General features: G+C 58.8%; 1 protein-coding gene across 6 annotated transcripts in view; it reads left to right on the top strand.

Annotated features, from left to right (window-relative positions):
* SHANK2 (SH3 and multiple ankyrin repeat domains 2) overlaps positions 1–24,209 on the top strand; it is a 546,027-nt gene that overhangs the window by 509,381 nt on the left and 12,437 nt on the right. For 5 of the 6 annotated variants that reach the window (XM_060019467.1, XM_060019468.2, XM_060019471.1 and 2 more), the window contains 5 exons: positions 8,146–8,281; positions 8,887–8,967; positions 16,363–16,493; positions 17,900–18,011; positions 20,250–22,656. In XM_060019467.1, the coding sequence (XP_059875450.1) occupies positions 8,146–8,281; positions 8,887–8,967; positions 16,363–16,493; positions 17,900–18,011; positions 20,250–22,656 (2,867 nt within the window). The remainder of the gene's footprint in view (positions 1–8,145; positions 8,282–8,886; positions 8,968–16,362; positions 16,494–17,899; positions 18,012–20,249; positions 22,657–24,209) is intronic. The other variant, XM_060019470.1, reaches the window with a different exon arrangement.

The following is a 24,209-nucleotide window of genomic DNA, read 5'->3' as shown; positions in this document are numbered from 1 at the left end:
AGGGTGAAAGGTACAAGAGTTCCCACATACTCCCTTACCCCTCCCCACCTACCCATTTCCGTATTTTTAACATCTTGCTGTTGCGTGGTACACTCGTTACAATTGATGAACCGATAATGATATAATACTATACAATGCTGATACATTGTTATGAAGTGAAGTCCACAGTTTCCATTAGGGCTCCCTCTTTGCATTGTACACTCTATGGATTTGGACAGATGTATAATGTCACCTACCCCCCATTTCAGTATCATACAGAATAATAATTTCACGGCTCTAAAAATCTCCTGTGCTCCACCTGTTCCTCCCTCCCTCCCCCCAACCCCTGGGAACCGCTGATCTTTTTATGGTCTCTGCAGTTTTGCTTTGTCCAGAGTATCATGTAGTTGGCATCATACGATGTGTGTCCTTTTCAGATGGGCTTCTTTCACTTAGCAAGGTGCACTTAAGGTTCCCCCATGTCCTTCTGTGGCTTGACAGTCCGCTGCTTTTTATCACTGAATAACAGTCCCGTCGTCTGGACGTATCACAGTTCATCCACTCACCTACTGAAAGACATCTTGGTTGTGTCCAAGTTTTGGCGATTATGAGTACAGGTGCTATGAACATGCACGTGCAGGGTTTTGCGTGGACACAGGTTTTCGCTTACTGGGGTGAACGATCACCGAGGAGCCTGAGGGCTGAGTCACACGGAAACGGTATGTTCGGTTTTGTAAGAAGCTGCCAGACCGTCTACCACGTGGCTGTACCGTTGTAGCGCTTCCACCAGCAGCGAATGAGAGTTCCTGGGGCTCCACGTCCTTGCCAGCGTTTGGTGGTGTCAGGGCTCTGGATTTTGGCTACTCTAGTAGGTGCACGGTGGTATCTCGTTGTTGTTTTAACTTGCGTTTCCCTGATGACATAGGATATTGATCATCTGTATATCTTTTTTGGTGAGATAGCCAGATCTTTTGCCCAATTTTTATGGGTTGTTTTCTCATTGTTTTAAGAGTTCTTTGTGTATTTTGGACGCTGGTCCTTTATCTGATACGTGTTTTGCAAAACTTCTCTCCCCATCTGTGGATCGTCTTCTCATTCTCTTGACAGTGTATTTTGCTGAGCAGGTTTTCATTTTAATGGACTGTTTATCAGTTTTTTCTTTTATGAATAGTGCTTCTGGTGTTTTACCTGAGAAGTCATTGCTAAACTCAAGGTCACCTAGATTTTCTTTTACATTATCTTATAATCTTGTGTTTTACGTTTAGGTCTGTGACCCATTTGGGGTTAATTTTTGTGAAAGGTGTAAGGTCTGTGTCTAGTTTCTTCTCTTTTTTTTTTTTTGCATGTGGCTGTCCCCATTGTTCCAGCACCATTGTTGAAAAGATTTATCTTTTGTCCATTGAATTGCCTTTGCTCCTTTGTCAAAGATCAGCTACTGGATCTGTGTGGGTCTATTTCTGGGCCATCTGTTCTATCCTGTTGGTCTATTTGTCTATTCTTTCACCAATACTTGATTGGTGAAGTTCTGTAGTAAGTCTTGAGGTCAGGCAATGTCAGGCACCTGACTTTGTACGTCTTCAATACTGCAGTAGCTATTTTGGGTCTTTTGCCTTTCCATATAAAGTTTAGGATCAGTTTGTCAGTATTCACAAAATAACTGGCTGGGATAGAAATCAGCTCTTTAGGGGTCTTCCTTAAATATGACATTGATGAAAGAATTAATATGAAAGAGAAAGCCCAAAATAAACATACTATGGGGGAAAAAAAGGAGACTATGCAGGGAGAGTACGATTATGAAAAGACATTGTTAATATGATCAGTGAGATAAAAAAAGATATTGCATCCTTGCAATAAGGACAAAATGCTCTTTTTTAAACTAACAGAGAACAAAATAAGAGCTCTTGAAATTAAAAATATAGCAGATATGAACATTTTGATAGATTGAAAGATAAATTGAAAAGAATCTCCCAGAAAGAGATGTGGAAAGTTGGAGAGGAAAGATAATTAGAGGGCCAGTCCAGAAGGTCCACCATGTGCTAAATAAGTGTACCTCAAAGAGGAAATGAGGGTCTTTGGCGGTCCAGTGGTTAAAACTCCGTGCTTCCACTGCAGGGGGCGCTGGTTTGATCCCTGGTTGAGGAACTAAGATGCCGCATGCTGCGCAGTGAGGCCAAAATTTTTTGAGAGAGAGAGAGAGGAGAGAGAGGAGCGAGTGAGAGAGAGAGAGACAGAGAGAGAGAGAATGAGAGAAAATGACAGAAATGTTCAGGAAATAACTGAAGGAAACTTTCTAGAATGGAGGAATGCAAGTTTCCTGATGGAAAGGGATTCATGAGTACCCAGTATAAGAGATGAAAACAGAGACACACCGAGGCATATCAGCAAATTTCAGAAAACCTGGACCAAGGGAAACATGCTCCTTCTCCGTCTAGCTGTTTCATCCATTTGAGATGGGGGCATTAAAATTTCCTACGTTTGCAGAGTTGCCTATTTCTTTAATTCTGTCAAATCTGGCTTCATTATGTTGAGGCTCTGTTACTAGCTGCATAAATGTTTATGACCGTTATGTCCTCCTTATGAATGACCTCTTGTATCGTTATGAAATATCCCATTTTATTTCTTTTGCTCTTAAGTCTGTTTTTTTCCAGCTCTGTTGATACATACATTACGTACCTTAAAATTTCAAGCTCTTGAATTACACAGTCCAGTGGATTTTAATATATTCACGGTTCTGCAACCATCACTAGTCTAACTTTGGAACACTTTGTCACTCCAGAAAGGAACCTCATGCCCATCAAGGGGCTCATTCCTCCAGCCCCGTTTTTGGCTACTATGAAGAATGCCGCTATGAACTTCTGGGTAAAGGTATTTGTGTGAGCACATGTTTTCAGTTCTCTTGCGAGTATACTTGGAGTGGAGTTTCTGGATCCTAACTCCACGTTTACCTTTTTGCAAAGTGGATAGAGCCTATTATTGTCATATATTAACACAGCCACTCCATCTACGGGAAATCCTTTTTCCACTGATTTACTTTCAGTCTGTGTCAAGGGCACACACAGCACATTTCGGTCTTTTTTAAAATCTGTTTTCATCGCTTCTGCTTTTCAACTGGAGCTTTAGCCCGTTAATTTAATTATTGACGCTGTTCGGCACAGGTGTGCCAGTTCGGTTTGTTTCTCTTCAGATTTCCTCTGTTCTCTCTTTTCTGCTTTGTTTTGGATTATCTATTTTTAGAACTCCATTTTATCTGCTTCTAGCTGTAGTTCTTTACATTCTCTTTAGTGGTGGCTCTAGGATTACAGTACACATCCTTAACTCTTCCGTCCACTTGGAATTCACACTGCACACTCACGCGAAGTATAAAAACTTGGCAGCCGTACAGGTCTATCTGCCTCACTCCTGCCTTCCTTTATGCTACATCTGTCTAAGGTATTGCATCTACTCACTTTATAAACCCCACAAAACAACAGCATTTCTGCCTAAAACGGTCGTATCTATTTTTTAATGAGAATGAACATAATCTTTTATATTTTGCCCAGGCATTTATCACTTCTCATGTCCTTCGTGCCTTCTGAAGATCCTTCATCATTTTCCTCCAGCTTGAAGAACTTCCTTTGGCATATCTGTAGTACAGGTCTGCTGGCAGGGAATTCTCTTGGTTAGCATTTGTTTACAAAGGTCTTTATTTTGCCTTCCTTCTTGATACTTTCAGTGGTTACAGAATTCTAGGTTGACGACTGTTTTCCTTTTACAGTTTTAAAATGCTGTTCCAGGCTCTTCTTGTCTCCATGGTTTCAGATGTGAGGTCCACAGTAGCTCAAGTCACGGTTCCTGTGTAAGTAACATGTCCTTCTCTGGCTGCTTTAAGATTTCTCTGGCTTTCAGCAGATTGACTGTAATGTGCCTAGACATGATATTCTTGGTATTTATCATACTTGGGAATCACTGAGCTTCTTGAATCTGTACATTAGTGTCCCTTCACCTAACTGGGGAACTTTTCGGCCATCACATTTTCTGACCCATTTTCTCTGTCTCTTCTGGGACTCTGATTATTGTCCCCTTCTGGGCCTCTAATTATCATTATGTTAGACCTCCTTCTGACATTGTCCCACGAGTCCTTAACACTGTGTTCACTTCTGAAAATCTTTTCTCTCTTCATATTGGATAAGTCCTGTTTCTGTACTGAAGTTCACTCTTTGCACTGTCATATCCATTCTGCTATTAAACCCATCCAGTGCTTTTTTAAATTTCAGATACTCTGTTTTTTTTAGCTGTAACATTTCTCATTTTTTTTCTTTGCTGAATTTCCTATTTTTCATGCATTAAGAGTATATTTTCTTTTACCCAGCTGAGTATTGTTATAATAGCTGCTTTAAAGTCCTCGTCTAATAATTCCAACACCTTGGTCACCTGTGGATTCATCAGGTAAGTTGGTATCGTATCCTGAATGTTGTGAGTGTTACGCTGTGGCAACTGTAGACTCTGTTACACTTCTTGCTTGAGTGCCGGTGTTTTTGCCGTAGTTGACAGCTGCCCTGGTTACACTCGCATGCAAACTGTCCAGCCTGCTGCGGCAGCTGCTCAAGGACCAGTTCGGGTGCTTTCCAGCCTTATCTGCAAGCTATTTGGAGCTGGCCCTGTGCACACATAGTTCAGATGTCAACCACAGACTTGGGAAGAGTGTACACACAGAACACGGAACTACTCTTCTCTGGCCCTCTCCTCTCTGGAATTCACCCCTCGCTTTGGCCGCTGTGGACACAAAGGGCTCTGTCCTCTGATTTCTCAAACCAGAAAGGCTGCGGTTTCTACCAGAGCATCAGGTAACTCACACCACTCTGTGTCCATGGCCCAAAGCTTCCGCTTTTCCACTCCCACCCAAAATCTGCCTACCTTTGTTCATGTTCCAGAGCTTTCGAGGAACTGTTTTTGTTGGTTTGGGTTTGAGGATGAGGGACTATATTCTGTCCAGACTTTACAGTTGTTACCTGCAGAAGAGTTAGTCTTAGGAGCTTACTTTACCTTACCTACCCTCCAACCTCAAATTTTCAGTGATTTTCACTGAAAATCATTTTCAGTGGTGGTGTGTCAGCAGATGATACCTAAAATTAACGCATCAAGTAGCAGCATGGGGAGAGGTGCAGCGATGGGTATAGAAAGAATTGGTTGAAGGCTCTGGGAATGAGAAATGGGGCTAGGTGGTGAGGTCCTGTTGGCTTTGTAACAAGCCTTGTAGAATTCTGCCTCTTTAAACTATGTACACATACAAGCTTGATATTTCCAGTAACAATTTAAGTGGAATTAATTAGAGAATTATTTAGGAAGATATGAAAGTGTGTAAAGGCAGGCAGAAGTTCCCTGAACCAAGGTGGTGGCCAGGCTGGTATTCTTGCCCTCTGCCGGGATGTGGCCGTGCTTTACTCCCTGCATAATCGCACCCTGTATGTGAGAATGACGCAGTGGAGGGAATGGTACTCTCTTCCAGGTAACTGGACCTGCTCCACGGCTGTATCTTCAGGACTTGGCTTCACCTGTAAACGTGGTGGCTGCTTAAGGCACACACCTCCTGGTGGCAGCACGCCAGAATTGTAGGCCCAGTGTGGTGTGTGTGTGTTTTGGGGTTGTTTTGGTTTTTGAGGGACCATGAGAGTTCAGTGGGCAACTGAGGAACAGCAAGCATTTCACGTACTCGGTCTCCGAGGTTCCTGTCGCCACACGAGCAATGTGGAGCGTCTGCTTTAAGGATGGTAGCTGGCTCCACAGTCCCGTTCTGGTTAAACTGAAGTTTCAGTTTGTTAGAAGGCTGGAAACTAAACTGCAGCTCTGCTCTTTGCTCTCCGTCCCTCTGTGCTGGGAGGAGGACGGAGCTGCATGTTCCCATCCCGCCTTGCTGGTCACGGGCTTTTTACTGATTCCAGGCTGAACTGTGCTGCTGGTGTTTCTGTGCCTTCTTGGAAGAGGGCATTCATGTGCGTCCCAGCACAGCCACCTGACACCTCCATGCTGTCGCTGCTGAAGCGCCACCTGTGCAGCCGCGGCTCCGGCCTTGGTGTGCGTGTTGCTCTGGGGGCCGGCCTTCGTCCAGAGCTTCTTTACTTGCAAAGCAGCGTGTGGACTTAAGTTGGGTGTGGCTGAGGGGAGACGGAAGGGGAAAGAAGAGCGTGAGGGGCCCACGGTCAGGGTGGGCTCCGTGGCAGGGGCTGCTACCCACTGTGGGCTTGAGAAGCTGCTCCTTCCGTCTGGAGCAGATGTCGCGCTCGTCCTTGGGGGGTCTTTGAGCCCCTCCCCATGCCTGCACTGACCCATCACGAATAGCGCAGGGGCCCGCCCGTCAGCGGCAGGATGCGGTCCTCCTCTCGGTCCGCCCTCCTCGCACTGGGCTGGCCACCGAGGCCTGACGGGTGGGCGGCCGGGGGCCGTCTGTGCTGCAGGCATCTCACCAGGGCCTCGGGCAGCTCCGTCCCACACAACCCACGTCGCCGCGTCCCATGGTTCCAGACCTGACCAGGTCTCCCCACCCCTCCTGCCTCCCTCCGGTCCAAGCAGCCCGTGCTCCCAGCCCGGGTTCTGCCCCACCCCCTCCTCCCATCCCAAGTGACTGACGCTCCTGAAACATCAGTCTGCCACATCCCTCTCACGCTCAAAGCCTAAGGTCTCAGCTGGCACTCAGGGCCTCGCTGAGTGGGCCTTGGGCCTCTCAGAACCCAGGCTCTTCTTCTACCCCCTCCTCCCCGCTGGGTTCACACTGCTCTGGCCCTCTGGGCCCCTGGCCATCTTGCTGTCCCACGAACGCGCCAGGCTCATGCTCGCCTCAGAGCCCGGCCCTGGCTGCGCCGGCTGTCCGGTGCCCCATCACCACGACCCAATGCCTGTGCACAGCGCCTGCCCCTCTCTCACCGGCCCTGCTTTCTCGGGTGGCACTCAGCACAGCTGAGCTGACATTGTTCGTTGACTTCCATGCCGTCCGACTCCCCCATGAGAATGTAAGCCCCCGGAGGGTGGGGACGGACCGTCCACCCCCTGTACCTCCTGGACTGAGGGCCCTCAGAGCAAGAGTGGTGGCTGGAATTAATGAACGAGCACTGCTGTCTCAGCGCACTTGTGGGAGGAGAGACGCAAGGGAGGGAGACCCATGTGCCTCGGATTGCGTGTCCCGGGTAGCTGTGGTCTGGCTGAGTTGGGCCCGTTCTTCCACCCTGGCAAGCTCGGGGACAGCCGTCCCTCTCCTGGCCCAACTCTCCACCGCACTTCTTACTTCCTGAATTCATCTGGCTCCCTAATCGCACTCTGAGACAATCAGTGAACAGGAGAGCCGCTAGGAGTCACTGCACAGACTGCGGCTGCCGCCTGGAACCGGGCGCATCTCCCCCTCCCAGGCAGCCTCCTGAACTGCCCTTCCCCGGGGGCCAGCTGTCTGGTTTGCCCGTCCAGGCCTGAAGGGGTTCCTGGGCCCCGGGAGAGCCGGGGTGAAGCAGACCGAGCTGGCCTGCAGAGGCCCGCAGAGATGATCAGACCCGCTCGCCTGGGTCCTGGTCGTCAGAGCCGGGCACCTGGTGCGCCCGCTGGGGTCTGGTTGCGTGGGGTGCTGGATTCGTGAAGCCTCACCAAACCCTGCTGACTCTTCTGTCTGTGGCTACACTGCACTTTGACGGCTTTTAAGAAATCCACAGCGGGAGAAAGAAGTACAGCAAAACGTGGACTGGCGACCGCAAGCCTGGGCAGGATTCAGTGCTTATCAGTTCTCGATCATTAGGGCGGTTTTTTTTCCTCGAAGACAGTGCTTGGAGCCGCCATGGACCCCACCTCCTGTGGGTTCGCTCTCTGTGCCGCCCTCCGTGCCCGGCCCTCACACCAGGAGCTGGGGTCCGGACAGGAGGTGCCAGGGCCCACCTGGGAGGGGATGGGGCCTGGGCCATCAAGGAGGCCCTGCTCCGAGCCCAGTCTGCCTTCCTCACAGCAGCCGCAGGGACGTTCACTCCCAGAAAGCGGCCCCGGCCGGTGACCAGCTCTGGGCTGCAGGAGGCCCGGCCTCACCCTCCAGGCCGCGCGGCTTCTGCTCGGTTTTCCGAAGGCACCTTCGCTCCCACGGGGCCTGCCCACGTGTGCCCCCCTCCAGCTGGGCGCTGGGATCCCGTTAGCTCACCGCCCTGCCCTCTCTCCCCACAGGTTAACGACGAGAATGTCGTGAAGGTCGGCCACCGGCAGGTGGTGAACATGATCCGCCAGGGAGGGAATCACCTCGTCCTCAAGGTGGTCACAGTGACCAGGAATCTCGACCCAGACGACACGGCCAGGAAGAAAGGTGCCCTCCCGGCCGCCAGCCCTGCCCGAAGGGTGGGTGGGGGGCAGGGCTCTTCCCCCCCAGCCCCCTGTGCTCAGGCACTTGCGAGGTGTGCCCCATCTGCCACTGGGGGTGGGGGGTCCCGTTCCCCCTGCCCCAGAGTAGGAAACAAGTCAGAAAAGGAGGTTAGGAGGGGACTCGGGCTGGCCCACAGGGAGTGGTGGGCGGCCTCAGGCCAGGGCTGTGCTCAGCAGACAGGGGCCTGGGGGCTCCCGCTCCAAACTGACCTGTATCGGTCACTGTGATGGCATGCAGCCTGGGCCCGTGGAACGGAGAGGTCCTCGGGCCCACCCTCCTTCCCAAGGGAGGTCACAGCTGGGGGACACTGGGGCTGAGCAAGGCCTGCAGAGGGGCGCCGGGAGCAGGCCAGAGCCACTCCCCGGCAGGAAAGAGACTGGAGAAGCACGTCGGGACCTCCGGTACCAGCTTCCCCACCCAGGGGGAGGCCCCATCTCAGCCTTTCCAGCAGGTCCAGGGGCCCCACCTGCCGTCTGTTCTGGAAGGGGCAGGGGGTGGCGGCACTGGGGCCCGGCCCTCACCTCCCTCCCTCCTGTCTGCCCCCCAAGCTCCTCCACCCCCGAAGCGCGCCCCGACCACGGCCCTCACGCTGCGCTCCAAGTCCATGACCTCGGAGCTGGAGGAGCTCGGTGAGTGCCACGTCCGGGCTGCCCCAGCCTCTGCATGGCCCTCTGCTTGCTCGCTCACCCCTCTCCTGGCCCCGACACCCGGAGAGGGGTCAGGAAACGCCCCCGTGCGCGGCGCTCCCACGCTGGCCCGCTGGGGCCCTGCCAGCTTCGGGGGTGGTTAGTAGTTTCGCCTAACCTCCTTTTGGTTCGTCTAACATTGTTTTGTTTTGAATTTTTGGGCCTCTCACTAGTGGATAAAGGTAAGCTGCCCCACTGTGGCCCCTCCCCCCAAGCAGCCCCCCCGTCGTCTAGGGTTCCCCCCAGAATCTTTCCCACTGTGTGGCTCAGACCAGAAAGCTGCGGCCCTGGCGTCTGGCATAGATGGCAGAGGGGTTGGCGGGCCTGGGGGGCTGCAGGCCAAGTGGAGGGAGCTCCTGGTGCCTTCTCGAAAGGACTGCAAAGCACAGAGGGCTGTGGCCGCTGGACCCCACCACGTGGCCTGGGGAAGGATACGCAGAGCAACGTGAGCCCTGGGTCTAGCGGCCGCGTGGCTGATGAAGAGGGATGACTCCGGGTGCCGGTTAGACGCCACGCTGGGTGTCACCACGGCGCCCAGGGACACCTCCAGGAGGAGGCTGCTCTGACCACACGGGAGTGGGCGAGTGGACTGACGGCTTACTCCGCTGAGACGGCTCGGTGGGCAGGGAGGGGAAGCATCTGTGAGCTCTGCCCAGGGCAGGTTACGGGGGCACAGAACAAATCGTCAGGCCCAGCTGGTCCAGGGGCTGGGAGTCTGAGCATCCTCACTTGCTGTCGCTGCCACCTGGTCCCAGCCTTCAGGGGGAGACCCTCTCCTTTGGCCCTTTCCTCGTACCGAGCAGCCCCTTCTTCCCTGCAGCTCTTTTGGGAGGGTCTCCCACACTTTGTCCTCCCCAGGCTGTCTCCCAGCGAGGGCCCCCTCACCTGTCACCATGTCCTGCGTCTAGGATCTGCAGCTCAGCTGGAGGCCTAGGTCTTCTAGAAAAGGGCAGCAGTGCTGTGGGGCTGCCCACCTCCACCCAGAGCCACGAGTTCGCCCAGAGCCACGAGTTCGCCCAGAGCCCCTTTCCTCTGGCCCCTCCATGCCCACACAGGACTCTCCAGGAAACGCCCCCTGAACCCCAGGCCGGGCCCAGCCCCCGACAGGGATGACAGTGTGAACTATCACCCGTGCTTCTCCAAAGCCAGGCAGCATGTGCCACGCGGGCTCCCCCCAGGAGGACCCGCGGGCAGGTCACCTTTAGGGGGCGCAGCTCAGGGCGCTGTGAGGGTCCTTCCTATGAGCTGCCTCGGCTCACGCGGTCCAGTTGGCGGGGTGCCAGGAAGGGGCGGGTGCTGAGTGAGAGGAAAGCCCCTTGTCCCCACGGGAGGCAAGTTTGCCAGAGAGCAAGTCAGAAAAGGCAGGCCACAAGCCGGCAGGTCCCAGGACAGCGTAGACAGTGCATCCCTGCCCACCCGCGTGTGCCCAGAGCCAGGGGTGCGCGTGGTGGGCAGTCCGCCCCCAGCGAGGCAGCACTGCCGCCACGGGACTCACACTCCCCTTTCTGTTTGCAAGCTTCCGTCCGGAAGAAGAAGGGTAAGGGGCGACCGGTGTCTGTCTCACCCCCCGCACGCACGCCTGTGGCCCTCAGCGTCAAGTCGAGAACGTGCCGTGACCGTGTACTGTCTTCTCCCTGCTCGGGGTCCTGTAGGGGGCCCAGCCCCAGGACTCTTTCCGTTTCAGTCTGTCACACCTGCCCCGCCCCTCCCGTCTGTGGTGCCCCAGCGTGTTCTGCGTCTCCCCAAGTCGTGTCTACGTCATCGTAACTGTGGGGACCCTGCACCCTGTCACAGCTGGGCCTGCCTGGCTCGGGGGGGCAGGCAGCCTCCGTGGCTGCTGGCCAGGACGCAGGCCAGCAGGGTCCCTGGCAAATGGGCCCCTGAGCGCCCTCTGCCACCTGCCTTCAGCTCTAGAACCCCACCCCCACCCCGCTCTCCAGGAGGCCTGCTCTACATGTGCAGGAAGACTGCCCTTGAGCTGGGGGCAGCTGCAAGGCCATGCCGCTCCCTGCCCCTGCCCCAGGCCAGCGTGGAGACGGAGGACCCAGCCTCTGTGCCGTGAGCAGCTAAGACACCGGCCCCTCCCGCAGCAGCGCCCACATCTGGGGGGTTTCTCACCTAGTAGCTGGAGACGACTACCCCAGCGACTAAAAGCAGCACTGTCAGTTCAGGAGCAGGCGGTGACCCTCTCACAGGCCCGCGGCGCTACCGCTAAGACACAGCATGGTACTGAAACGCTGAGATGGGGAGGCGGGTCTCAGAACCCAGCAGGGCGATATCTGGGGGCAGGGTCGCGGGTCCTGGAGCTCCGGAAAGCGCCTCCTCTCTCACCCAGTGTCTCCCCAGAGGCAGGCTAACCCTCGCAGCCTCTCTCTGGAGCAGTCCTGAGCCTCCCCCCGCAACCCCCAGGGGCTGCCCGGGAAAATTCCCAGTGGGCTTTCTAGGATGGGTCTCTGTGTCAACCACGTGGTGGACGCCCAGGGCACAGGAAGTTTCCTGCGATTACCTTTCCCTCTGAATCCCCCCCTGCTTCGATCCGAGGCCCACGCCAGCTGGCAGAAACAGCCCCCTCCGTCCACCGTTACTTCCAGAAGAGGCACCGCACCAGGGGGCTGCAGGAGCCCCGTGGCCACAACAGGGCTAGCCGTGAAAGTCTGTTGTCGGGGGGGGGGGGGGAAGCTCAGACTCGGAGCCGGCCCAGCCTTGGGGGCGCGTGTGGCCTGCCCCCACCCGCCCCCAGGGGCCCCAGCAGCCAAACACCCTGGGCTGTGACAGAAGGACAGAAGTCGTGTTCTGCACGGCCAGCCTGGGCCAGGGCAGAGTCGCACAGAGGACAGGCCAGAGTCCTGGAGAGGGGGACCCACCTTCCTTCAGAGAGTGGAGAAAACTGGATGAGAGCTTGAGCTCAGACGCCTCGAGTATTTCCTGAGGACCTGCTCTGGTCCCCAGACACCATGCTCACAGGCACCGGGGGCGCGGGACCACCACAAGCGCCACACTGGCCCAGGGCGGCTCCAGGACAGAGCTGCTGGGACCGGCTTCACCACAGCTTCCAGGCCCCGCGGGCACCTCTGGCTGCTCCCGCGGGCCCATCCCTTGTCAGGGCCCACAGGCCACGGACAGTCTGCTGGGGTCAGACCGCCCGCCCCCATTCCCGCACGGCCTCCTGGGACGATTAAGCAAGAGACGGGCAGCTGGCAACAGCTGCTGCTTCGGCACGAGCGGCTCATCATCTGTGACGTCGGTGCCGTCGGCACTTGGCTTTCCTCGAGGAAGCTGTGTGTGCCGTGCCCTCTCACCCTGAGACAGGGCAAGGCTGGCCCTGCCCACCAGAGAGCCTGGCAAACAAGCTGTTCAAGGTCACGAGGAGGGACAGGCTTCCTGGACGCCACCAGGATTAGGACACATTCCATGAAGCCACCTGCCCGAAAAGCTGGAGGGGCTGAGAATCCCAATCCCGGCCTTGCCGGACGTTTCTGGAGCACCTGGGATGCTCTCCTGACGGTTCTGAGGGGCAGGGGTGCTGGAACCAGTCCGGCACGTGGCCACAGGCAGATGGGGGTCACAGAGTCTCTGCGGTGGGCGCCCCATTGCCCCCCGGGGAGCAGTGCAGCGGGAAACACGGCCACAGGCTCCTCTCGCAGCCAGGTGTGCCGCATCAGCCCAGGGGCGGCCTCAGCTTCCCCAGCTCGCCCCGATTTCGGGGGTTGTTTCACTCCACGATTCGATGCCTCCCTCCTGCAAAGCCGGCAACATCTGCTGGACGAGCTGGGATCTCTCCTGCGGGAGGGCTCGGACACGCGGGTGACCCTGCCTGTGGTCAGGGGAGGGCCCCGGGTGGGGACTCCGGTGACAGGCAGGGGTCCCCAGCTGTGCTCTGGTTCCCAAGAGACACGTGGCTGGACGCGACCCACCCATGCTTGACATGCACCACCCGCCCTCCCCACCCAGGAAGGGTGCAGCCTGTGTACGGTGGGCACCAGACTTCATCTGCTTAGAAAGTTAAAATACGGGGGTCCCTTCCAGAGTGTTTCCATCAACTCCCTACTGCATTGTTTCTCGAGTTGACAGCTTCCCAGTCGGCCTGCAGGACTGCTTTCAGCCTCAGTGCTTCATTTTAAGACTGCAGGGGGCTGGACTCACTAATCCTCTTCATCTGGAATCCTTGACTAGAGATGCAACTCCAGGCTCTTACAAACCGTGAATAATCCTTATGAGCCCAGAAAGAGAAGCAGGAACCCAGTGTCACAGCTTTTCTCCAAAGCTTCACGTGCAGGCAAACCAACCCTCCAGCACAGGGGCTGAGCAGAGTCTCGAGTCAGGCCACCAGCCTCCCTTTGAGACGAGGGCCAGGAGGGGACCTGGGCCCCCGGGAGGGAAGCAACGCAGGGTGGCCTTCTATGTAAGAACCGCACAAAACCGCACTAACTCGCTGTCACTGAGGACAGAACAGTAGCCCCCGACCCAACCCCACAGACCAAGGTGCTCTCACGTGTTCTGGTTCAAAAGAACACTTAGGTGGCATGGAGACCAGAGGGCAAAGGCTTAAACAAAGACCAGGACGCCCACTGCAAGGTCGCCTGACCCAACCCCACAGACCAAGATGCTCTCGTGTGTTCTGGTTCAAAAGAACGCTTAGGTGGCGTGGAGACCAGAGGGCAAAGGCTTAAACAAGGACCAGGACGTCCGCCGCAAGGTCGCCGTGGCTCCAGGGGATACACCTTCAATCACACCCCAGACCCCATGTGGATGGGGCGTGACTGTGCGGGCACGGCGCCCTGACTGTCCAGTCAGCTGGATCAGGAGGACCGTTCCGACGGCAGCCCATCGGATGGCCGCTGTCAGCCAAGGCTCGGCACCCTGGCCCAGGGGTGGACACGGGGGCCAGGTGACCCCAATGGAGCCCAAGCTCCCACCTGCTCCCGGAGTTCCACCTGCACGAGTGACCTTAGGCATCCCAGATCCCCAGCTGTTCTCTCTGCAGAATGGGAATGACCCCTCCCCTATGGCCAGATTCCTGTTAGAATGAGAAACGGGATGAAGGTGCCGAGAATTTCCACGGGGTCGGGGACTGCTGTCATTAATGATGGCGCCTTTGCCTCACCTGTGCACACCCACCACCGAGGTGTGTTTTGGGGGTGCCTGCCACATGCCTGAGGCCCCAAGCGTGCTGGGGGCCGGGGGGGGGGGGAACCAGACATGGACTCGCAGGGCCCAGCTGGAGATAGGAGCCTCTGGAAGGTCCAGCTGGTGTAACTCTCCATCCCAGGAGAGCCGTCCGGTCCCGGAGCCCCTCGGCCCTCGCCCCGTGCTGTGCCCCGACGTGGCCAGCTGCACGGCGGCCGAGCTCCCCACCTGCAGTGCCCCCCACGGGAGAGTCGCCCTTTCCCTAACTCAGCGGCATCCCCTCCAGGCCCACGTTCCTGGAGGCCCCAGGGAAGGGGGGGAGCCTAGCGGAGCTGCACAGGCTGAAGCTAAGGCTGGGCCTGAGAAGACGGCCGAACCTGCGGACGAAGGTCCCAACGCGGGAGACGGACCTGACTCCCCGCCGTCGCTGGAGAAAGAGCTGCACCTCGGCCGAAGCAAAGCCGACAGCCACGGGGAGGTGCCCGGCTTCCAGGAGCCGAGGGGACCTGCAGGTCACCATGGGCTCACGGGGGACGTCAGCCAAGGACCCTGAGTCCTCTAGCCAAGGGGCGGGGTGGGGTGGGGAGACAAGCACAGGAAGAAGTTAAACCCCATCCTGAAGAGAAGCCTGGCCCAGACCCGAGGGGAAGGCTTCCTGAAGGAGGCACGTCGCTGGGACTGGGGATGTGGGGCAGGGGATCTGGCAAAAGGAGGAGGGTCAGAGACGAGGGTGGGAGCTAAGTGGCACCGCAACGGTAGCTGGGCTGGCCAGAGACGTGGGTGTTTCCAACCGACCCCCTAAGAGGGCGGGTGCTTGCCAGTGTCCCCCGAGGAGGCCAGGAGCCGGGAGGATGCCGGGGCGGGGGCAGGGGACCTGGGAGTCCCCGTGCCAGCTGGCGGGTCGGGAAGGGCCTTCCGCGAGCTGCCGTGCCTGAGCTCCTCGGCCTTCCCCGAGCAGGCGACCTGGGACTGTGGGGCCCTCACCCTGGTCCAGGATGTGGCTGGGCACCGACCAGGAAGGGGCCCCGTGAAGCCAGAGGCCTGCCTGTTGGGGACTGTGGGGACCTCTCCAGGGGCTGCGCTCTTCCTGGGGGGCCATGGGCCTTAAACCCAGAGCTCCTGCCCGAACTCTCACGCTGGCCTCGCAGCCTGGGGCTGCCGAGACCCCAGAGGCCTGGGCCTTTCTGACGGCACGAGCTTCGTGGGGCGTCACAAGACCCCAGAAGGGTGTGGGGTGAGCTAGGAAGAGACCTCGAGCTGCGGACAGAATGTTCTCGGGGGGTGGCCGGGAGAGTGCAGCGCCTCACAGGGTCCAAAGTGGGAGATTCCCACCAGGCCCACTTCACGCTGGCTTCTGCCCCACCCCACCCCGGGCACCCCTGGTGTCAGCAAACCAGGGTCCTGCGCTGTAACAGCCCTGATCAGACGCCGGTGCCTGAGCTCAGACGGTCTGCGGGCGGAGGCCAGGGTGTTGGGCGGGTCCAGGACGTGCTCCAGTTTCGGGTTTTCCCCCAAATGTAACATTTTAAATTTAAATTTTAAAATCATTTCTTAATCTGTAAGCATCACTGATAACTAACCCTGGGCTTTCTTTTTCACAAGGAACTGAGAATGTTCAGCTCTTGGGGGAGGGGGGACTCCCCCGCACAGCAAGGCACAAACGTCAACTGGCTCCTGAGCGGGTGGCGGGGGGGGGGGCTGCCTCCCCTCCCCACCTCTACCCCTGCCTACACCCACGCTGCCCAGCCGCCTCCAGCCCTGGGTGCTGGGTCCTTAGACCCTGGCAACTGCGCTTAGTTTCAAAGGAGCCACACCTCTGAGCTCTTAAAAAGAAAAATGTTCAAAACGTTGGCTTGGCTCCCCCACCAGCAAGAATAAACCGCGCTAGTATGAACAAAGCGACGCCCTGGGTGCCGGAGGCTCCGGTGCCGAGGCTGCGTTGCCTCCGCGAGGGTCTCCTTCCCCTCCTGTCCACGTGCACCCGGCGGCGGGGGGGGGGGGTACGGCTTGGGGGACAGGTCCTGTCAGTGTCAGCGCTTGTGGCCGAGAGGCACGCGTGCTCCGCACCACAGCGACAGACCACGTGTACCGTAAAGGCTTTGGGAAAAGGCACAAGGCACTCGGGCGTTTTTCTAACTCAGCCCCTCGCCCGACTGTGTTTTGGGGCTTTGCTCACCGACGCCCGTCCTGACGGTCATGTTCACGTTGCAGATAAACCCGACGAGATAGTCCCAGCCTCCAAGCCATCCCGAACTGCTGAGAGCGTCGCAGTGGAGTCCAGGGTGGCCACCATCAAGCAGCGGCCCACCAGCCGGTGCTTTCCCTCTGTCTCGGACGTGAACGTGAGTGGCTGGGCTGGGGGAGCGGGCGGCAGGCCGACGTGGGCAGACCTCGCGGTTGCAGTTCACCCTCCCCAGCGTCCAGACCCGGAGCCCCAATCTGCGTACGTGCGACAGGCACCCCATTCCAGTGCAGACCCGCAGTGGGGGGGGGGGCAGGCCACCGCGTGACTGGCTCAGTAACTCGCCCTGAGGGCCTTCCCGTAGGCCACCCGGAGCGAAGCAGCAGCCTTCCGGGGCCGACAAGGCCCGACCCCACCGCCCCGGGGAGCAGGGCCTCCGCGTATGCCTGGGATCCCGCCCCTCCGAGGTCTCAGGCCACCGTTATTCCCAGGGGGCGGTCAGCAGAGACCACGGGCCACGACGGGCTGGCAGAGCCGCCCGTCGTCCAGGCAGGCTGCTTCTCTCAGGTTCCAGACGTGGCCCTCTCCACCCCAGCTTCGTGCCTGCTGCCGGTCTGAGCACCACCTGTCACGATTACTTCCTGACTTTGTATCTTCTCTGAATCACTTCACACTGACTCTCTGTTTCACCCCGCCTCTTCCTAATAACGCCCGGAAGTATCATCGGTCCGATGTGACGGTTCTGCGTAGTGCACGATACGGGATGCCCCCTGCCTCCCCTCATCTCCAGAAGGCCCGGGCAGCTCCTCCAGGGCCCTGCGTCCCGACCCCCCACCCCCCCGCGGCACCCCGTACCCAGCTCGTTCCAGACACCCTCCAAGCCCCGGGCCGGGCAGACACCCAGAGCCCAGCGAGACTGGGTCACGCGGGAACAGCCTGGGCGCGCACACGCCTGTTTCCTTCGGGCCTCGCACCCGGCTGTTCCAAGTGGCCCTCCGACGCCGCGAGGTGAGGTGAGGCCGGCCAGCAACCTGTCTTCCAGTCGAGGAAGCAGCAGCTTGGGCGAGGGCTGCACAGGGAAGCTGTTTGCAAAGCGAAGGAGGGACGCGCGAGGCTCCTCCTGGACCAGGCGGAGGAGGAAGGACGGGCAGCCCGCCTGCCGCGGGGCCCACATGCCCCAGGGCACGGCACTTGGCTTGTCCCCCACTCTGGGCCACTGTGGTCAGCCCACTTTGCGGAGGCGGACGTGGCCAAGGTCAGACCCCACTGCCCACCGCCAGGTGCTCTTTCCTACAGGACATCCGTCCTGGTCATTCTCAGTCAATGTCAGGCAGACCGCGGCTCCGCTGAGCAGGGCTCATCGGCACTTTGAGGGCAGACAGGGCCCCCTTCTGGGTCCTGGACGCTGGTGTGGCCCATCGTCAGCCTCAGCTGGACACGGAGGTGCTCCCCAGAAGCAGCTGGGGGAAGCCCCGTGACAGGTGTCCACTGCCCAGGGCTTCCCTGTCTGGCTGCCGTGGGTGGCGCTGGTCTGACACAGCTCACCCCAGGCTCTCTGGTTTGCAGTCCGTGTACGAACGCCAGGGGATCGCCGTGATGACGCCCACCGTTCCTGGGAGCCCGAAAGGCCCATTTCTGGGCCTCCCTCGAGGTACGATGCGAAGGCAAAAATCAATAGGTAAGCAGCGTGGCCACACCCGCAAAGGTGCCCCTTGGCTCTCAGCATCCTCGGCAGTGCCCCTCAGAGGCCCCAGGCCCGCCCACCAGAGGACGGGCACCCGGCCTCACCCCCAGGGAGGCCTTGACCGCCTGAGCCGTCTGAAACTCTCCTACCCTCTGGATACCGAATCCAGGGTGGCTTCCCGGCCTCACAAGCCAAGTATCCGTGATAATACCAGCAGGGTGAGGGGCCGCAGTCAGGAGGGAGGTGGAGGTGGGCAGGTGACGTCCAGGAAGCCCCTCGCCCCCGCCCTGCGTGTTTAGAGTGGGCCGGCGGGGTGGGCCCAGGTCCCCTGCGAACGGCCACCGCCGCGCTTTGTGGATGAGCTCGATGGACACACTTCTAAGGGTGGCTGGGCCGGGTTCTCGCGCTCTGCGGGTACGACGTACTGTGCGCTGTGGGAAACCGCTACCTTCTTGTTAATAACTTCGCATGGTTCCTGCTGACTCTGTTCCAGGCAAGGTAAACGTGACCCCTTCAGACAGCCCCTTTGTGAGATAATCCAGCACTGTCTTTACCGTGTAAATTCTCAGAGAAGCCAAGGCCACTGCCGGACACTGGGGGACGCGGCGCTGCTCTGTGTGTCCAGCACTGCGGTCTCAGGCCTGGCGCCTCTGTCGCTAGTTTGAAGGGGTGACAGCTGGCAGGAACTGAACAATAAGGGATGGCGGAGGTGGCGTCTGCCGGTCCCCAAGGTCCCCCCAGGAGCTCGGGGCCACCGCAGAGTAGCGCTCACGCCATCTCCTGCCCCTGGCTCTCTAATTGCTTAATAACAGTCGATTTCCTCCTGTCAGACAGCAGAATCTTCCTATCAGGTCAGTGAACCTTACAGTTTGGCATCTGCAGTGTGAATGTAACAATCCCTCCATAAGGCGTGTTCTTAAATCACTGCTCCTTGGGATCCTAACTGTCAGGCAGCCGCCACGTGCGCACGCTCAATGAGAGGCCTCTGAGCAACCATCTTTGCGATGCCAAAACGCCCTCCCACAAGGAGTATGTGAAATTTGGAATACCCTTATCGAATGGAAGTTCTCACTGGAATAAATTATTGTAGTTTGTCCTAGGAGCGTTTTTGATTTGGAGTGATTCGTTTTGTTACCTCTTTGAAAAACCTGCATGCCCCCCACGCAAGACCCTCGTACTTGACATCTGTCAGCGTCCGTGTCCATGTGCTGCTTCCTGTGTCCGGAGTGCGTTCCGTTGATGTTTTTGTATCTTGTATCGGAAAGAATATGAAAGTCCACCCAGTGGACACACCAGAGCTCTGGGGCCCGACGCGGCCGGATGCGGCCGTCGCCCCTGCGGGCCCCTCAGCGCCCTCTCTCACCCAACACCCACGGGCTCCATAGGTCCAGTCCTCCAACTCGGACCGTGGTCAGTGGGGACCGTAGTAAACCACCGGGCCCCTCGGCCCAGCCCAGAGGGTCTTAGGACCCAGAGGGCTTCGCTGGGCCAGGCGGCCGAGTGTTTGGTCAGGATCCTGCTCCCGGCCTGGGCTGGGGTCTTGGGTTAGAGGGTCTTGGCGTGTTGCATGCAGCACGTTCTCCTGCCAGGGCCGCTCAGCCATCCTCCTGAGGGCCTGGGGAGCTCCAGTACCCTTCGGGGGCCCAGAGAAGTCAGGCAACAAAACGGGTTCCTGTCGAGCAGGAGAGGCCACCCTAGGGTCTCCATACGCACAGGGCTCTGCTCGAGGGCGCCAGGCCTCCCCGCATACCTGCAGCCCCCGGGACGGCGGCACCATCCGCGTCCCATGAGCCAGTGCAGCCACCTGTGTTCCCTGTGCCCTCATTTCTGACACGCAGCTCAACAGCCTCAGTCCCAAACCTGAAAACTCCCACCGGGGGCCCTGGCCAAGCCTGAAGGGATGGATGGCCCCTGATGCAGGCCACCCCGGCCCCCGACACATGCTCACACGTGCGCACACGAACCCCGGGGAGTCGGCTCGCGCCCGTCGCTCTGGGCACCATCTCTCTCAACAGCACGCACTCCGGGCCTCGCGGGGCCTTTCCCTTCTGCTTTGGCTCCGAATGGGCCCCGTGACCCCTCGGCATCGTGGCTCGTGCTGCATTCCGTGAACAGTGTGCATCGTGGTTCTCTGTGCGTCTGCAGAGACACGGCGTGTCACGCCATCCTAGGAGCTTAGCGGGGTGTGCGTCATTGCCGTGATTTAAATCTAAACCTGCCTTCTACTTGTAGGAATCACGGGGGAAGAGCGGCAATTTCTGGCCCCTCCGATGCTCAAGTTCACCAGAAGCCTGTCCATGCCAGACACCTCCGAGGACATCCCCCCTCCGCCACAGTCGGTGCCCCCCTCTCCTCCCCCACCCTCCCCCACCGCCTACAACTGCCCCAAGTCCCCAACTCCCAGAGTCTACGGGACGATCAAGCCCGCGTTCAATCAGAACTCCGCCGCCAAGGTGTCCCCGGCAGCTCGCTCCGACACGGTGGCCACCATGTTGAGGGAGAAGGGGCTGTACCACAGGAGGGAGCTGGACCGCTACTCCCTGGACTCCGAGGACCTCTACAGCCGCAACGCCGCCGCCCAGGCCACCTTCCGCGGCAAGAGGGGCCAGATGCCCGAAAACCCATACTCCGAGGTCGGGAAGGTCGCCAGCAAAGCCGTCTACGTCCCCGCCAAGCCCGCCAGGCGGAAGGGCATGCTGGTGAAGCAGTCCAACGTGGAAGACAGCCCCGAGAAGACGTGCTCCATCCCCATCCCGACCATCATCGTCAAGGAGCCCTCCACCAGCAGCAGCGGCAAGAGCAGCCAGGGCAGCAGCACGGAGATCGAGCCCCCGGCCTCCGAGCAGCCGGGCCAGCTGCGGCCCGACGACAGCCTGACCGCCAGCAGCCCCTTCGCCGCCGCCATCGCCGGGGCCGTCCGCGACCGGGAGAAGCGGCTGGAGGCCAGGAGGAACTCGCCGGCCTTCCTGTCCACGGACCTGGGGGACGAGGACGTGGGCCTGGGGCTGCCCGCCCCCCAGGCACGGCCCTCCAAGTTCCCCGAGGAGGGCGGGTTCGGCGAGGAGGACGGCACCGAGCAGCTGTCGTCACCCACGCCAGGGGCGGCGACCAGGGAGCCCGAGAACCACTTTGTGGGTGGTGGCGAGGCCGGAGCTCAGGGTGAGGCCGGCAGGCCACTGAATTCCACGTCCAAAGCCAAGGGGCCCGAGAGCAGCCCTGCAGCTCCCCTCAAGAGCAGCAGTGCGGCCGGCCCCGAGAATTATGTCCACCCGCTCACGGGGAGGCTGCTGGACCCGAGCTCCCCGCTGGCCCTGGCGCTCTCCGCGAGGGACCGAGCCTTGAAGGAGTCCCAGCAGGGCCCCAAGGGGGAGGCCCCCAAGGCCGACCTCAACAAACCTCTCTACATCGACACCAAAATGCGGCCCAGTGGGGAAGCAGGCTTCCCTCCGGTCACCAGGCAGAACACGCGGGGGCCCCTGAGGCGGCAGGAGACGGAAAACAAGTACGAGGCCGACCTGGGCAAGGAGCGGAAGGGCGACGAGAAGGGCACGCCCACCAACATCGCGGATGCGTCGCAGCGGAAGTCGGCCGGCCTGCTGATGGTGCACACCGTGGACGCAGCCAGGCCGGACGTCTTCCTGCAGGAAGAGGACGAGGATGCCGACGCGGAAACAAAGCCGGACCGCTCGCCGTCCGAGGTGCCAGAAGGCGTTCCCGAAACTGAAGGTGCTTTACCGATCCCCGCTGGCCCCGAGCCCGCGGCCGCCGCGCCCGGCAGGACCGTCGTGGCGGCGGGCTCCGTGGAGGAGGCGGTGATCTTGCCGTTCCGCATCCCTCCCCCACCTCTGGCATCCGTGGATCTGGATGAGGATTTTATTTTTACAGAGCCACTGCCTCCTCCCCTGGAATTTGCAAACAGTTTTGATATCCCCGATGACCGCGTTGCTTCTGTCCCCGCACTCTCAGACCAGGTCAAGCAGAAGAAAAACGACGCCCCCCAGTCCCCTTCGTTGAACTCCAGCCAGCCCACCAACTCCGCGGACAGTAAGAAGCCAGCTGGCCTTTCGAACTGTCTGCCCGCCTCATTCCTGCCACCCCCCGAAAGCTTTGATGCCGTCACAGACTCTGGGATTGAGGAGGCAGACAGCCGGAGCAGCAGCGACCACCACCTCGAGACGACCAGCACCATCTCCACGGTCTCCAGCATCTCCACCCTGTCCTCCGAGGGCGGCGAGAACGTGGACACCTGCACAGTCTATGCAGACGGGCAAGCGTTCACGGTTGACAAACCCCCGGTACCTCCTAAGCCAAAAATGAAGCCCATCATTCACAAAGGCAACGCGCTCTACCACGACGCGCTGCTGGAGGAGGACGTGGACAGCTTTGTGGTCCCCCCGCCGGCACGCCTGCCGCCCCCCGGCGGGGCCCAGCCCGGGACCACAAAGGTTATCCAGCCGAGGACCTCCAGGCTGTGGGGTGACATCTCGGAGGTCAAAAGCCCGATTCTCTCCGGCCCAAAGGCAAACGTGATTAGTGAGTTGAACTCAATCCTACAGCAAATGAACCGAGAGAAAACGGCAAAGCCGGGGGAAGGACTGGACTCGCCAGCGGGATCCAAGCCTGCCAGCCTCGCTCCAAGGTAAGTGCCGCGGCCGGCGTGGGCGCAGACCATCCCGAGCTGGGCTTTCCTGTGCCGGCCAGTGCTGACCAGGAAACGCCCTTGGGAGCAACGGAAGCGGACACGGACAGGGAATGCCAGCCTTCTGTGTCGGCCGCCTCTGTCGTGCGCCCATGTGCCCCTTTCTCGTCCCCTGGACGCCGGTGCAGCAGAGCTGAGCGCGTCTGGCCCGGCAGGACGTGGCCCCCGCGTAGAGACACGTAACGAGACACTGCCAGACAGGCCATCCCCGCCGTGGCTTCCAGGGAGGAGCCCTGCTCTTCCCTCCCGCGTCCTCCAGGTCTTGGCCAGGACCCCAAAGGCCATTCTGGAGCCTCACCCAGGGGTTGCAGGGGAGGGGTGCACCGGCCGGGGGTCGCGTGAGCAGCGTGTGTGCAATCACGTGTGTGGTCACATGTGCGTGAGGGGCTCTTTTCCCCTCCTCCTGTCACTAACTGGTCTGAGGCCGGGGAGGGGCCGCGTTGCAGATCCACTAGTGAGCTCAGAGTGAAATGCAACCCTGGAGCCCATCCTGACCCACGGCGGACATCGTGGAAGAAAAGCATGCGGTCCTCCCCGCGTGGGCGCTCACGTCAGGCAGAGCGTAAGGCACTGCCTAGAAACCAGGGGTCGCACGTGGGGGGCCAGTCCTAAACCCAACTCCAGGGCTCTGTCAAGGCACGCCACGCTGTAACAGGCCCCCCCGCCCTGCCCCACCTGTAGCTGGTGGATGACCCTCGCCAGAGCCCGGTGCTCCAGCCATCACTCACGGTTCTCGGTTCCCTTCGCCCAAGACACACACCACTGCTTGGGTCCCCAGGCAGCAGGGCCCTTCAGGTTCCCCCACTGATGTTTACTCTCAGGTTTCATCATCTCAACTAATGAAGTCATTCTTCATACTCCTGCTGGGCAGGCGTTGGATTCAAACATCTCAGTCCATTAATCAGCAGTATTGCACTACGGTCAGGTCCTGAGAGCAGGCTGAGAGCCACCACTTTCCCGGTTATCTTTCGGTGCGGGCGTAAGTTACGTGCACAGCTCCCACTACTCCTCCGAGGAACGCTGATGGGCCAGTCTCAGTAGAGAGAAGCACGCCGACACTACCGTCTTTTAATGGGGCACCCATCATTAGTGGCATTCAAAGGGCACTCCAGCTGAACAGATTCCTTACAAATTCCCCGTTTCTGGTGGACGTACGTACACACGTACCTATGAGTATTACGTGCTTTGAAGTCTCAAGGAAATGTTTAAAACTGGCTCTGTCACGTAATAGTACCGGTCTTTAGCTGCTAGGTTATGTAGAGATACAACAATTAAGATGCTTCATCACTGTGTTTCATATTTTACAGAACACTTGGACATGGTGAGTAATCTTTCTAACAGCTGCTAGAGAGCATGTATAATGATACCCATTTTTCAGAAGGGGAAATGGAGACTCAGAGAGGCCAGGTGGCTTGTCCATGTGCACAGCCAGCAGAAGGCAGAGCCAGGACCAGGCCAAGGTCTTCTGACTGGCACCTCCCACCGCCAGCGAT

The sequence above is a fragment of the Delphinus delphis genome, chromosome 8, assembly GCF_949987515.2.
Source record: "Delphinus delphis chromosome 8, mDelDel1.2, whole genome shotgun sequence".
NCBI classification, from domain to species: domain Eukaryota; kingdom Metazoa; phylum Chordata; class Mammalia; order Artiodactyla; family Delphinidae; genus Delphinus; species Delphinus delphis.
Note: the sequence above shows the minus strand (reverse complement) of the source record. Positions and strands in the feature narration are given on the sequence as shown.